Source organism: Coenobita brevimanus, chromosome 85, assembly GCF_032717465.1.
Source record: "Coenobita brevimanus isolate Jiangsu-jjx chromosome 85, ASM3271746v2, whole genome shotgun sequence".
In the NCBI taxonomy this organism is placed as follows: domain Eukaryota; kingdom Metazoa; phylum Arthropoda; class Malacostraca; order Decapoda; family Coenobitidae; genus Coenobita; species Coenobita brevimanus.
In genome coordinates, this window is record NC_137038.1 from 1,560,351 (window position 1) to 1,575,174 (window position 14,824).

Genomic DNA, 14,824 nt, shown 5'->3' on the forward strand with positions numbered 1-14,824 from the left:
CACTGGTGGTATAGAAAAATAATGCTTATGACCATACATTTTACTTCCATCTTATCTAATTGTGTAGAGTAAGATTTTCAGCTACCCAGTCTCTACCATGCATAAATACACCTCACATGAGGGCAATGAAATCAATATTTACAGTATAATCTTAACCCTTTCAGTCTGAGAATACCTTTTAAATTCATTCTTGACAACTCTGAGCAATTTTATTTACATAAGAGCAAACTTTTTTGTATGTGTTGAGTAGTCCTCATTAATCTTTTTACTACAAGATATTTTCCCTAAGTTGAACAGAACTGTCTAGGTGCAAGAAGAAAAAAACAAATCAAGATGAGGTTAAGGGTGACATGGATGGAATAATGAACTGCTAGTGTAAGGGGAAAAAAAAACAGTAGAGCATTTCCTGTCGATCTTGGGAACACTTTAACCCATTCCCTGTAGATTTTTAATTTCTAATTTATTCTTGCTACTCTCAGATAATTTTACTCAACATATGAGAGACTTTTTGAATGTGAAGAGTCTGACCTAGCTTTCACAAACTTTTTCAAAACATGGGGTGGCTCTTCTGAGTTAAATAAAATTGTCTGATATTAGCCTGAACAAGAGAGGAAGATGTCCTCAGGTTGAAGGGTTAAATACCGTACAGTATTTACAAGACAATTTTTTCTGCAACAGACAGCTGCTTACAACAATGAAAGAGGCAGCACACAGGCACTGAAATACCTATAAGCATTGTATAGTAATTCCCCATTTAACACTGTGAAAGTCTTTCTAAAAACCTACCGAGTTAGGTAAAAATGGTGTAAAGAGATTATGCGCTTTCGAAAAATTTAAAAAATCATATTCGATGCTGCAAACAATTTTTTATGCTGTCAGTGGATGTACCTTTCATGCACTGTGTTAAATTCCACAAAATAACACTCAGATAAATGCTAGCATGAAGTACAGCATATCAACACTAACCCTTCACTACATACCACAGCAACTTAATACAGAATAACAATGTCTTATTTTAAGTATTCTGTTCCAAGAAATACACATACACACACACACACACACACACACACACAATCATATTACTACAGTATTAATTCCTTCAGCTCAGCAAACAATTTTTTATGCTGTGCGTGGATGTACCTTTCATGCACTGTGTTAAATTCCACAAAATAACACTGAGATAAATGCTAGCATGAAGTACAGCATATCAGCAAAGTCCTTTTGCTTTATTCTTGTCAACACCAGACAATTTTAGTTGGCTCAGAAGAGACCCAAAGTACTAATGAAGGCCATATCTTACCCCTCCACTCAGAAGTCTCTCCTGAACTTAATAAAATCACCTGGAGACAGCAAAAATAAAATAAGAAAGACATCACCATATTCGAGAGACAAGTACACTATAATAATAACATAAATCAGCTGTAATGATGGTGGTGAAATTTTTGCTAGGTACAAAATGTAATGGGGGGGGGAATGCCTTATGGCAACTTATTTAACAAGGTAAGTGTAAACTCAATACTATACTATAATTTGCTCACCCTTCCACACCCCTCAGCCTCCTTAAAGTGGGGACCAACTGTTTCTTTCTATAAATACGCACAATTATATGCTTCACCATCATCACCACTTCCATTATAATGCACACTATCCATCACAACTGCCATCATAATGCACATTATACATTTGACTTTATCACAGACCAACCAGAACTTTGGGAATGGCCTTCCTAGCCTATGATCAAAGTCAGATGCAATAATTTAAAAATACAGTTTATAATCCACAGCCAGAATTTAAGATACATATATAACAGTCTCTGGTTTTGATAACTAGGGACGGGTAACACATTTTGTTTTGAAATGGTACTGTTAAACCTTCCATTCAACTTTTTTATTATGCTCCTTTGTGCAGTCAAAATCAGCTATGAAGAAATGAGGTTTGCATGAAAAAAGAATGAAAAAAAAAAATGTCTGCATAAACCTTGGGCACAGATGAAATTATCATATGAAAGACATCATCATTATCATCATCACAGTCACACTAATTCTGCTCAAGAACAATTTACAATTAAGAGATCACTGATCACGCTGGTAAGTGCAAGTCTTTCCACTCAATGGCCTTATATACCACTTCCATTACAGAGTTTTTTCCCTAAGTTGAGTGATGATGAAAGAATGAATGATGAATATTATAATTTGGCGGAGACAAGAATAAACTAAAAAATAAGTCACACTCACATGGATTTTAGGGATCAAACAATAATAACAGTATTAATTATGAGCACTGTGAGTTGTTATTGCTGCGAAACTGGCTGATCTGCTAAGTAACCCTGGTGGACTGCAAGTTGAAGCTATCCTTTCCACCATCCTCCATTCAGGGGATAGGGTGGGAGCTGAGAAATATTGCAACACAGAGCAGCTCCACAGCCTGGTTATGTCAATGCCACAGCTTGAAGGCATACCCCTAAGTACCAGCATCATGAGTAATTACTAGCCCTTGACAGATGCATCCGGGGTAAGGGATATGAGCGATGTGGACGACTCAGACAATTCTGCCAGTGTGACACGGCCTCTCTGACGAATGAACTTGGCAACACCTTCCAGCTCCGCCATGCTGATGTAAATAAACTTCCCTCGGTCATCCATCACACCTGCAATGCAAACAAAGGAGAGAGAGTCATTTCCCAACCATCAATCGTGTAATCCTTTATTGCCTCCCCAACAGGAGCATAGAAGCCCAGGACAGCATGACTCAGTCCAGTCACTGAAGGCAAGAGTAAGCAGCTGCTCACCTAAATAGCATTATATGACCAGGGAACCACAGCCACTTCTTGCATTTAGACCCTTCTATGGGGCACATCCAGCTAGAATGCTTTAACTCACTAGATCACCAAGCATCCATCTGTTAGCTATGTGGTTACCGCCAACTGTACTATTGATGAATAAAGAAAACAAACAATGGATGAAAGTTATGGTACTCTTTATATATCTCTGTGCAGTAAGACTTCATCAAAAGTTCCAGTAGTTGATGAAAATACTGTACTTCATGTAAAAGTTCCATTCCTACGGTATAAGTACCGTACTATCTGTCAGTTTCCCCAGTGTTCAAAATCATGTGTATGGTGAAAGCTGTGACAATCTGGAACACATTCCTGACTTATTATGAGCCCTCCCGCATCTATCTATTTATGTACTGTCAACATGGTACAAACACATATACAGTACCTGAGAAGCATTGTCCAATGCTTGCATGGGTCAGACGTTCTTAACCTGATGGCTGCATCCCAAGCTGAACAGTCCTTAACCCTGAAATGCATTCTAAGAAATTCATCCTACATTTTCTTTGGTCTGCCAGCACGGTCTCTCCTATGCAGCTTGAGGATCTGTCATCAGGTTAAAAAGGCTGACCACTCATTCTCTCTCTCAAAATGTATGCTTCCATGGAAAGTACAGTAGGTACATAACCAACACACATGATACCATCAATGATCAATAACAAAAAGAATAAATAAACATTGTAACATATACAGTAAATATGTCACTAATGCTCTTAACTTTTTTAGTTCACAAGATCCTTCATAAACCATATACAGGTACAGTATACCCCGGTATAACGATGCAAATAGTTATGTAAAAACCCATAGTTAGGCGGGTATCATATCTCGACATAGATTTAACATGTAAGGTATAGCTTACCTGTGAGAGTGCCTTCCTTCTGGAGCTCTTCAACTCTTTTGATTGCATCCTTGGCCTTCAATCTGAACTTGGCTGCAAGGTCTTCCAACACCACCACTTTCTCTGACTGAGGGGATAGGAGGACTCAGTAAGAAAGGAAATGGAAGGGAAAAAAAAAAAAGGTGAGGAGACAGACAAGAGGGTATGAAAGGAAAAAGGGAGAAGCACATGACATTGGTTTGGCATCCTTTTTTTTTCTTTCTTTTTTCTTTTTTTTTTACATGATGCTAGATGACCCTAACAGTCAAGTCATGTATTCCTTCTCAAGTAATTCAGTACAGTACATATTTTGCCTACACTACCGTTAAACCCTGAAGGGCTGAATTAAATTTTAGTGATATTGTACTAGTTAGAACCAATTCCTGATCACTATTTTCTTGATTCTGTAAATACAACCGAGTAAAGTAAAAGAAAGAAACTATTTCAAACTTAAAACATGAAAATAAACAGGAGATAGCCACTTCCACCAATGATTCGTATCCACCTCAACAAAAAGAATTCCAAACAAGATCCGCTTTATTATGGTAGAATGGAATTAAATGAGTATTCCACGACACCCGGCTCAATAATGCTTATGCATAATGACTCAGGCTCTTACCAACAACACTGGCAATGTGACTGGGGAAGCTGAAATTAGAAGAGTAAGCTCCATTCATTAGCAACATACAGTAATCATCATCATCATCATCACCATCATCTTTCTCTTTTCCCATCTGAAGAAAGAGTGAGGTAGGGTCCACAGCGCAAGAAAAAGCCTGACAGGAGAACTATTACCAGCAAAATAACTAAAATGCAGCAACCCTAAAAATGACTATAGTATCAACTTACCTTGATGTAACTAACAAACTCATTCAGCAGATTCTTTTCTGCATCTTCATCATTTGCCTCTTCGAATCCTTCCTCCTCTACCGCAAAACTGGCCTTCATCCTCAAGTATTCTTCATGTTCCCTCCTCTCCCTCTCTTCACGTTCCTTCCTCTCTTCCTCCTCTCTTCGTGCTTCTTCTTCTGCCTATTGTGGTCAGGGGATTCAAAGTAGATACTGTATAAAGAATAGTTTCTCTTCATCCTATTTAACCCTAAGGCAGCTATATACTTCATTTACCTAAGCTTATTGGCCTCCCTGCTTTCACTCTACTGTATTCATGACTAGCAGAACACCCATATAATTACAATGCTCCAGAACTTTCATATCTGTCAGGCTGTTTCAACTCCACACTCTTCTATCTAATAACTCATTTCACAAACGAGAAAATAAATCCACAGTACAATGTGCTCTGTAACTTCTCTCACCTCTCTTTCTTCCTCTTTTTTCCTGTCCTCAGACTCCTGCTCCTGTCTTTTCTTCTTCTCCTCTCGCTCTCTTTCCTCTGCCTGGAAATGGTGAAAGTTAGGAAGACAAAGATAATGCATGCAAATATTGAAACCACAGAATAATTATGCTGGAGGTAGCTATTTACAACTACTGTGTCTTCTACCTTTCACATTAAAGCAAATTTGCTTAATGCTGATTCGAACACTGTGATAGCACATATTTTGATTAAAAAATGAATGTACATGTTAGTCTTTCCGGCCTGAAAAAAATGTATTACTGAAGAGACTGCATTTCTACTGAACCAGAATGAATAGCATTAACCTACAGTTACTGGCCTCCATGCTATCATTTCTGCACTCTGACTAGCAAATTGGTTTTTAAATTTGATATTTTTCAAGCCATCAAACAGCTACAGCCAGATCTTTGCTTAACTTTATCAGCTCCAAGATACCTTTTATTGGTAAAATTACTACATCAGACAATTTTAGGAAGCATACTGGGAATCTCTTAAAGTGAAAAAACTAGAACTCTCTCCTCCAACTGCTTCTGTATGATGATGGCTTTCCAACACTACATCCAGATATTATTCAGGGCAGGAGAGACCTCTTGTAGTGAATGGCTGAAGAGCGTGGTGCAGCAGGTCCAAACTGTAAGTCCCCTTTTATGATGTTTTTGCTTCCTAATAATACATCCACTGTGTCTTACATAAAAATTCCCATTAATTCCAATGCTACCGTATCTGTAAAGCTGATTTACCAGTACCCCAAATTCATAGCACATGTACCAGGTGTGAAAAATGCTGTGATAGTTTGAAACATATCCTTGACTTGAAACTACAGCTGTCTGTACCAGTTATGTGATAAATCAAGTGGTATTTCAAAACATGTCCCTAAATTAGCTATAATGAAGATAAAGAAGACAGTCTGTACCCTGCCAGTCAGACTGTCTACAACAATTACGTGGATAAGGGTGTGGTATTTTTTAACATGTTCCTGAACTGTACCAACGACTGTGTGTCCCCCATCAGTTACGGACCTCCCTCATGGCGCGTCGGTCAGCCTTTGCCTCCAGTTTGGCCAGCTTCTTCTTGCCCACCTTCCCATCTGGCAGAACAATGTCATCGCGTATGGATTCCTCCTCTTCTTCAGAATCATCATCATGCCGTTCTATGTACAGTAAAATGGGATTCTAATGTTAGGATTGTAACACATAAATTAATAAAAAAGCAGGTACACATAATAACTTTAGCCTACTGACTGACCTACATTGCACAGTGTATTATTCCAGCTAACATCAGAAGATTCAGATGCCCAGTACAGCCAAATAGGTTAAAAACTATCCTGCCTTGAATCAACACCCATCAGCTCAATGAATACAGTATGCAATACTGAATACTGGTACATACGTGCTGCTGCTCTCATTCTTGCCCGAGCATTCCTGTTTGCAATGACTCTGTTGGGTGGCCCAGCACCCCCTGCCTCATCCTCTGCTCTGGGGCGTGGTGCCACACGGCCTCGACCACCTCCACCACCACCACCACCACCACCATCACCCCCTGCAGTGAAAAAATACATACAGTATATATAATTGATACCTACTATACTAGTTGTTCAAATAACTTAATGCAAAACAGTACTGTCATTATAATCACATATCCTCATCCACCACCACCACGGTCATCACGTCCACCGAAAAATAAATAATCAAATAGCCAATTTTTTACCCCCTTACCTTTACAGACGTAGGGCCCATGACTAGGCTAGCACGCTTCAGTACAATATTAACTGAACACTTCATAACAACGGCAATGATGGTATTAACGAAACCATAATAAGGAACATACATTACGGTCCAACTTAATATAACTAAAAATAAGTACCAGGTAAGAAGCATATGTTACACAAATTCACCAACTGACTTCTCCCACAACTAATCCATTCCTTATACCTTTAGCATCCTTCTTCTTGAGGAACAACACAGCACCCAGGATCACCCCCACAATTAGGGCCAACACCGTGTAAATCACTACGTCTGACATTTCCACTAAGCAGCTGATTTGCTCCCCTGTGTTGACAAACAAAACACACGCCGGATAGACTGGAGAATTGGATTCCTTAGTGAGACGCAGGACGCTCAAGTCGTCTATAGAGTACTGGAAATAAAGTATCGGATTCTACTTTGTTTGTCCACGTCAGATCCTCTTGTGGATTTTATTAACTCAAATAGACAAATCAGAGTCAATATTATAATGGAATTTGTTTTAAATTATGTAAATATTCCTAGACAACATATGTAAGACAATATTATTCATTATGAAATGGTAGTATTTTTCTCATAAATAATGGTAATTAAAATATTGGTAATGATGGAAATCAGCAGTAGTGTTTTCATTTGACCTCAAAGTACCTCACAGTCAGCCACAGGGAAAGCAGAATGACAGCAAAGTTGTTTATATCGATATGTGTATTGCTGGGCTTCACCAGCTTCGCCCATGGCCTTTATTTCCACATAGGAGAAACGGAGAGAAAATGCTTCATCGAGGAGATCCCAGATGAAACTATGGTGACGGGTAATTAGTGAGATTCAAATACATCTGCTAACCATATCGTGTCAGCATCAGTGTCAGCCTTATTAGATTAAATTAGACACTTCTAGATATCATATGCACAAACAGTGGTATGGAGGGGAAGTGGTCGGAGCTTTCTTGTGTGTTACTTCAGTGCCTTAGAGGTAATCAATTACATTTAAATATTTTTCACTGACCACCTGGTTGCATGTGTACTGCTGCATCATGATACCGGTAAGTTAATTCAAGATGTTAGGACCATAGTGGTGCAGATGATTAATCAACAGACACGTGTAATTTCATACTTGTAATAGGCAAAGATTAATTTTACTACTGTACAGTACTTTACCTGGCTATTTTTTGACACCTCTGGTCAATTGTCACAGTAACTTAGGCCATAATTACCACAGGAACACTTTGATTTTTGAGGAACTTACTAAGTACTGCATTATGAAAAAAAAAGTATGGATAGCTTTATTTTTTTCTTAGTTTAATACAGAATCACGTAGCCTAGAATGTATGCCTGGTAGGATAAAAATACCAGATACTATAGTTGTTTCCCTGACTTCCCCATGGCACAGGTAACTACAAGCTGCAGCTGTACGACCCCCGGACTGGCGGCTTCATGCCCTCCTCACCCGGCCTGGGTATGCACGTGGAAATCAGGGATCCAGACGATAAGGTCCTTCTGTCTAGGGTATGTTCTGCTGTCACACCCACTGATACATTTACTTCGTCTGCATTTTTATACACTTTTATGTAGGTAATATGGTGGCTGGCTTACATTCAGCTGACATAGTTGATCTCTTAAATACACCAAGCAATTCAATACCCAGGTAAACTAATTGCTTCCTACCCCACAGGTGTACAGCAGTGAGGGCCGATTTACCTTCACATCCCACACCCCAGGAGAACACGTCATCTGCCTCTACTCCAACTCCACCAAGTGGTTCTCAGGATCACAGTTGGTATGTAAAGCATCATAGCTATGTTTTCCCTATAATTAGACCCAGAGTGCCTGAACATGGTGCACAAACACTGTTTTTAACTCAACAACGAGACTTGTAGTACCATATAAACTCTCATAAACCTATCCCAGCAACCAGAATTTTAATAGCAATATAGCTTCAGTGTCGTTAATGTCCCGCATCACATGAATATGTGAACATGTTTCCCCTTACCCGGTACAATCTTGTATTGGTCCCTTAATATATTTTGCTCACCATGGCTAGGGTGTTCATCCTTTTTGCAGCTCAGTGGCAGAAAACAAAATGCTGTGACTCACATCTTTTCTGTCGCACTCCTTTTTGACTAGCTTTATATGGGATTGTTAATCTTTTGTTACAGCTCAGCATTCTAGCTGGAGAGATGGCAAAGTGAGGCCAGAGTAAAGGAAAAAGAGTATGATTGTTAATGCCATGCAGTTTTAGTTCAAGTTAATATGAAACAAGTGTACAGTACAAGTAGTTGTTAATGCCTAACCTGCTTTTACCACCCCCAGCGTGTGCATTTCGACATCCAGGTGGGCGAGCACGACTATGCCAATGTGGCCCAGAAGGAGAAACTGACTGAACTCCAACTGCGAGTACGCCAGCTGCTGGACCAGGTTGACCAGATTTCCAAGGAGCAAAATTATCAACGAGTATGTATGACATTGAAGGATGAGAGTTGCCAGCCTCACTCATCCCTGAGTGGCATTACATGAGCAATAAACTCATCAGTATACACTTTTTATGCCTTGATGTTGTACATTTTACCTAGCTAAATAAAATCATTTAGCATTAGCTGGAATAAAATGCCATTCATTGTTTGTGGCCAGAGGATTAAATAACATAATTGGTACAACACTGAGTCTTGATCTGGTTAAGCCCTTTAATTGGATGATGTATTTGTACTTTATTCTTGTGACCTTCGGACCATTTTTTCTGTTAAGGGGGAACATGTGCTAGTGGAGGCATTAGTTAAGATCATATGTAATTTCTCGGGTTCAGATAATCTCCTGAACTGAATGGCATCATGGCAAGATTAAGTAAAAGGTGTATTATAGGACTGAAGGGGTTAATAAACTCCATGATGTACTGTATAGGGACACTTTGTTGGCATGTAAGCACAAGATCTGAGTCTTTTTTAAGATTGTATTTAATAATGTAATTAATGTACAACAAGGCAGCTGATATACTGTATAGTGAAGTAGAGGATGGGGTGGCTTATTTTTATATGATGTTACGATAGTGTGTTTAAGATGGTGATATCAGGTGTTTATTGTATAGCTAAAGTCAGCCCCTTCCAGTAACATAACTTGTTAAGTGATAATTTCTCCATCCTGAAAGATATATTTTTGCATTATGCAGTTCATTATTTTCTGAGTTGACATTTATGTAGCTGTGGTTATCATAATATGGTTGTATTTATTGAAAGAAGACAGGAAACACACTGGATTTATAAGTGCACTGTAATATTGTAGTTAGGGTATTATCTTCTTATTTTTAAAACCACAAAAAAATGCCTTCCCCATTTGGCAGTTGACGTATTTCATTTTAAGAATAAATGTTGTATTACTGAACAGGCTAGATAGGTTTCTATGTTTAATAAATGTAATGCTTGTGTATAGTAGTAAGAGTGCTGAAGCTTACACAAACACTTTGTGGCTGATTTGGTGCTGAGGTAGTATTAATTATCTTGGTATTAGCCAACGGCCATACCACGTTGAGTACACCGCTTCCCGTTCGATCAGCGAAGTTAAGCGACGTTGGGTCTGGTTAGTACTTGGATGGGTGACCGCCTGGGAACACCAGATGCTGTTGGCATCCCTACGTCAAGTGGGGTTGGTGGAGGATTAGTGCCCCTCCCTGTAAAAACAATTAACTCTAAGCCCTTGGCCACCCCGTCTGGGATACATGGCGTCTGGCAATGATGATGATGATGATGTACAGTCTGTTGTGCAGTAGTTTGTGCACAGTACGGTATCTTATCCCAGATTATTGTCCATCTGTAATTTAGGTATTTCACTTAGCTTGGTGGCAGAAAAAGGCAGTGGTTTAGCTCTACATATATAGTATTTCTTCATGGCTGGCATCTTTTTCTCGTGTTAATCTTGTTACAGCTGAGCATTAACTTAACATTCAATAAGAAGAGATGGCAAAGTGAGGCCAAGTTGTCAGATTTAATACTGTATTTCTTTTGGGAAATGTACCATACTATGCTCCTGTAGCTTAAATGTATCTTATTTTTCTCCAACAGTACCGGGAGGAACGTTTCCGGCAAACGTCAGAGAGCACCAACCAGCGTGTGCTATGGTGGTCGATCGCTCAAGTTGGCATCTTGGTGGCCATGGGTATCTGGCAGATGCGGCACCTCAAGAGCTTCTTTGAGGCGAAGAAGCTGGTGTAGAATTGGAAGGGATGTGCATTTGCATATGTTGATTTTGATTCACCTTTTAGTCATTGTATTATGAAGCTTATGTAATGTTCTGTATAATTTGTTGGGCCGTTGAAGATCACATCACTGGATTTCAAAATTCATTACCTACTGTCTCATTAGCTATTTATTGCAAGTGAATCGGTAATTGCGTCCACAGCTGTACAGTTTTGTTTTTTCACATCCTCTTTCCATAGCATTAAGCCCTTGTTAAAAGGCACTTGTCTCTTTTTTTTTTTCTTTCTTTCTTTCTTTTTCTGTTAACTTTGTGGAAAGTGACAGAAATTGCCAGATTTGCTGCTACCTTTGAAGTTGATTTGCCAGCTCCCACTACATACAGTTCTGTTTGTTTGTCACTATTGCCAGATGCTTTTATCTTGGAGGGGATGACCTTCAGCAAATGCTTAATTTATTTCAGAACATATCTCTGACTTATAATGAGGACTTTCTTTAATTTGTCGTTCGTGAAAAATCTGGGAATAGGCCTAGCCAAGTCAGAACTGAGTCGTACTTTTCTTTTCATTTATATGTACTCTAAAAGCCAGTAAAAATGGTTGAGGTAAACCGAGTGGATCCAGAGTTCATAGTATTGATTTGATTATTTTACAAATACTGATTGCATTTCAGGATTACACTTTTTAACTGCACTGCAGGTATCAGGTCTGCCGAGTGCAAGTGTTTGCTAACTTTTTATATTCATTTACCTCGTTAAGATTTCATCAGAGGGATTCTTAACTAAACTACGGATGATCCCCCACACAGTTATTGATATATACCCTAACATTACCAGGAGTCCTATATTTAATAATCCAAGATCAGATTAGTACCCGGTTGGTGTAATATCCTGATATACATCTTGCCCTTATTTATTGAAGTTACTCTATTGAAATTTTCAGAATACCTTTGTGAAAATTTACCATAAGGTATTGGACGTATGGGAACAAGAGGCTGTAATGTATCTTTTGTTGTTTTGTATATAATGCTGCCATCTACATTTTATTTAAGAAGTAAAATGAATACAAAGCTAGAGAAAGATATGATACATTTTTTTAATGCAAAATTGCCAATGCTAGGTGATTAGTGCAGAACTTGTTTATTTTTTTTTTCCCAAGTGTCAGTGACTTCTTGTGCTGTACACAGGCAAAATATATATATATATATATATATATATATATATATGTATAAAATACAGTATATCCATCATCTAACCCTGTGTTGCCCCATGAGAACCGTAGGAGCCCGGGGCTGGTCAAGTTGATCCTGACATTTATGAATATATATATATATATATATATATATATATATATATATATATATATACTGGTATATATATATTACAGTATAAATAACTTCTATTAGCACTTATCTTTCAGCACTGATAACTTTTAAAGACTGTTCATTGCCACTGTTAAAGTATATCATACATTATAGAGTATTAGAGCCAACCAATAACTGTTTTACAGGCTTTTTGTTTTTTGTGGTAGAGGGGCTTTAACTACCTCACCCTGGGAAGTCTTATTCTTGCTGCCACAAGACATATTAGATTCTGGAATTGTTTTTGGATGTGAAAGCGTTAATGAAGACTGTGTATCTAATCCCTGAATTTCGTAGTCTTCTCAAAGCTTATTGAAATTACCTGGAAGTTGCAAGAAAAAATAGAAATGTTATATGGATTCAGGGAGTAAAGAACTTTGCTAGTGGAAGATTAATATACTGTACGTGGTGAGGGAAAACAAAGCTGGTGAGAAAGTGCACCCTGCATAGTAAGCATTTACCAGTAAACACATGACTAAAACTTTTGTGTCCAAGAATGCAGTGCACAATCTCTGTGAAGCTATCCACACGTACATACTGAACAATGTCTGGTAAAAGTATAACCTATAGAAAAGTCAGAGAGCACATAGTATTCCATCTTTGCAATGAACAGTGTGCTTTAAATTTTTAAAATTTTGTGTGGCTGTATTTTTTCATATATATCTGTGTCAGTTTTGTGTGTCTTGGCAAGTTGTGTGAGAGTTAGTTTGACAAAAGATGTGTAAGTGTGCATGACTACAGTAATTGTCTTGCCTTTTATTGGTAATGGGTTTTGTACAACATTGTATTCCAGGGAACACTTATATTCAGTAACACTGAATGGAATGTTTTTTTTTATTGCAATACAGTATTAGTGTTCCCATTTGAAATGTCACATATTGTTTAATGAAAATTTTCTTTGGTTAATATTTAAATTTTTGACATTCGTGTGTAACATCAGCTAGTTACATCAATACTGTATGGGTTTTAACATAAGACGAAGTATGTAATTGTCACGTTGTAGTGTTTTCACAATGTTACATACTGATATTCAGATTTTTTTGGTTCTATAATGTTAAACATTCAGACTTTTAGGTCTACATTATTTAAAACCTTTCCTTTGCTGAACCTTCTGTCACCAACTTACGTGAATGGAGTTCTAATCTCATGGCTTATGTTACTCTAACGATAAAGCTTCCTTTTTGTTGCCGGGTCCAGGTTTAGGGAATAGCATTTGTGATAAATTTTAAAAGTTATATTGTGTACATGTGGTGTAAATATCTCTTGTGATCCTGTGAATGGTGTGTTTGGTGCAAATAAAGTTTCTTTTGTACAGATATATTTTTTCTAATCATTTACACATTTATGTCCACAGATGCAAAGTTAGTGTTTCTTAGGCTGCCTTAAAAGGTTTTTGAGGGGAAAATGTGTTAAGACCATGGACCATGCTAGCATGTACAGATCATTTCACATGATGGCAGCTTTCCATGTCATGATCCTGTGCCATTCCCCTCCTCAAAACCCTGTCCTGAAGGTCCCTCGTAGGACATTGCTTAGTTTCAGTTACACTGTCCTGCTCCTTTTCTCACGTTTGTTAGATACCCCTCCTGCAATAAAGCTGGATGTTAAACTCTATGAAACTGACTGTCTTCTTGCTTAACCTTAACAAGCCCTGCCTTCATGATAAGTGGTGTACCAATATTGCAACTTAGACTTCTGACCTGTTTTGAGATTTGCATGTGTTCATACCACTGTGGTAAGACATTTTGAAACTGAAATATATGAGTCAGATTTAAATCCCTTCACCTCCCTGGTATTGCTGTGTAATTTCCATCTTTATGATAATACACAGGCTATGGCTGACAGTAACCCTTGCCATCCAGTGACTTTTTTTTTTTTTTTTTTACACTATGCTTAACACTGCCTGACAGTTTTATTAAATATAGAGGAGAATTTTAAAACTGGACAGGTTATATATGTCCTTCATGAATCCCCTTGCTATCTGACATTTTAAGCTGAGTGTAATGGTCTGGTGGTAGCCGGATTAACTCACTGAGTCCAGCGATGTCTTTATTGCCTTAATCTTGCCCTCTCCTGATGATTTTATTCAATTCTGGATTTTAAACCAGAAGGATTAGGTATAGCCTTAATTAGATCATTCAATCTATGAGGCCTTTTCTAAGGAGAGCAAAATCATCTCGTACCTGCATGAATAAAAGGGATGTCAGCTGGATTCAGGAGGTTAATATAAAAAAGACATCACTGCAGTGGTGTTAATAGCACAAAACATAATGCTATAAGAGATATGTTGTACATTATCCAACCAAGTACTGCTCTGTCAGAAATGTAGATGCTCAAGGCTAGGCAACTCATCCACACATTTCAAGCATGAGTGACCAAGTGCTCTTCCAGATCCGCAATACATGAACAACAAACAACCACCACCCCCTGGAAGCAGATCTTTATGGGCCATAAATGGTTGGAGTGCCTTACTAGACCATGA

At 38.2% G+C, this 14,824-nt stretch overlaps 2 protein-coding genes and 1 non-coding gene across 3 annotated transcripts; 2 read left to right on the forward strand and 1 right to left on the reverse strand.

Annotated features, from left to right (window-relative positions):
• Positions 1-1,615: 1,615 nt before the first annotated feature.
• LOC145410450 (DDRGK domain-containing protein 1-like) lies at positions 1,616-7,098 on the reverse strand. The gene is made up of 7 exons (XM_080280603.1): positions 6,993-7,098; positions 6,451-6,600; positions 6,081-6,211; positions 5,024-5,104; positions 4,560-4,742; positions 3,693-3,798; positions 1,616-2,647 (listed from the first exon to the last, which is right to left on the reverse strand). Exons 1-7 carry the CDS (start codon positions 7,081-7,083, stop codon positions 2,487-2,489), a joined length of 903 nt encoding a protein of 300 aa, XP_080136729.1. The 5' UTR covers positions 7,084-7,098; the 3' UTR covers positions 1,616-2,486.
• Positions 7,099-7,461: 363 nt separating this feature from the next.
• Positions 7,462-13,765, forward strand: eca (transmembrane p24 trafficking protein eclair). Its single transcript, XM_080280604.1, has 5 exons — positions 7,462-7,614; positions 8,193-8,308; positions 8,475-8,579; positions 9,113-9,253; positions 10,852-13,765. The coding sequence occupies exons 1-5, from the start codon at positions 7,479-7,481 to the stop codon at positions 10,999-11,001; spliced, it is 648 nt and encodes a 215-aa protein (XP_080136730.1). The 5' UTR covers positions 7,462-7,478; the 3' UTR covers positions 11,002-13,765.
• LOC145410484 (5S ribosomal RNA) lies at positions 10,300-10,418 on the forward strand. Its single transcript, XR_013899276.1, has one exon. It is a non-coding gene; the product is annotated as a 5S ribosomal RNA (ribosomal RNA).
• Positions 13,766-14,824: the final 1,059 nt, after the last annotated feature.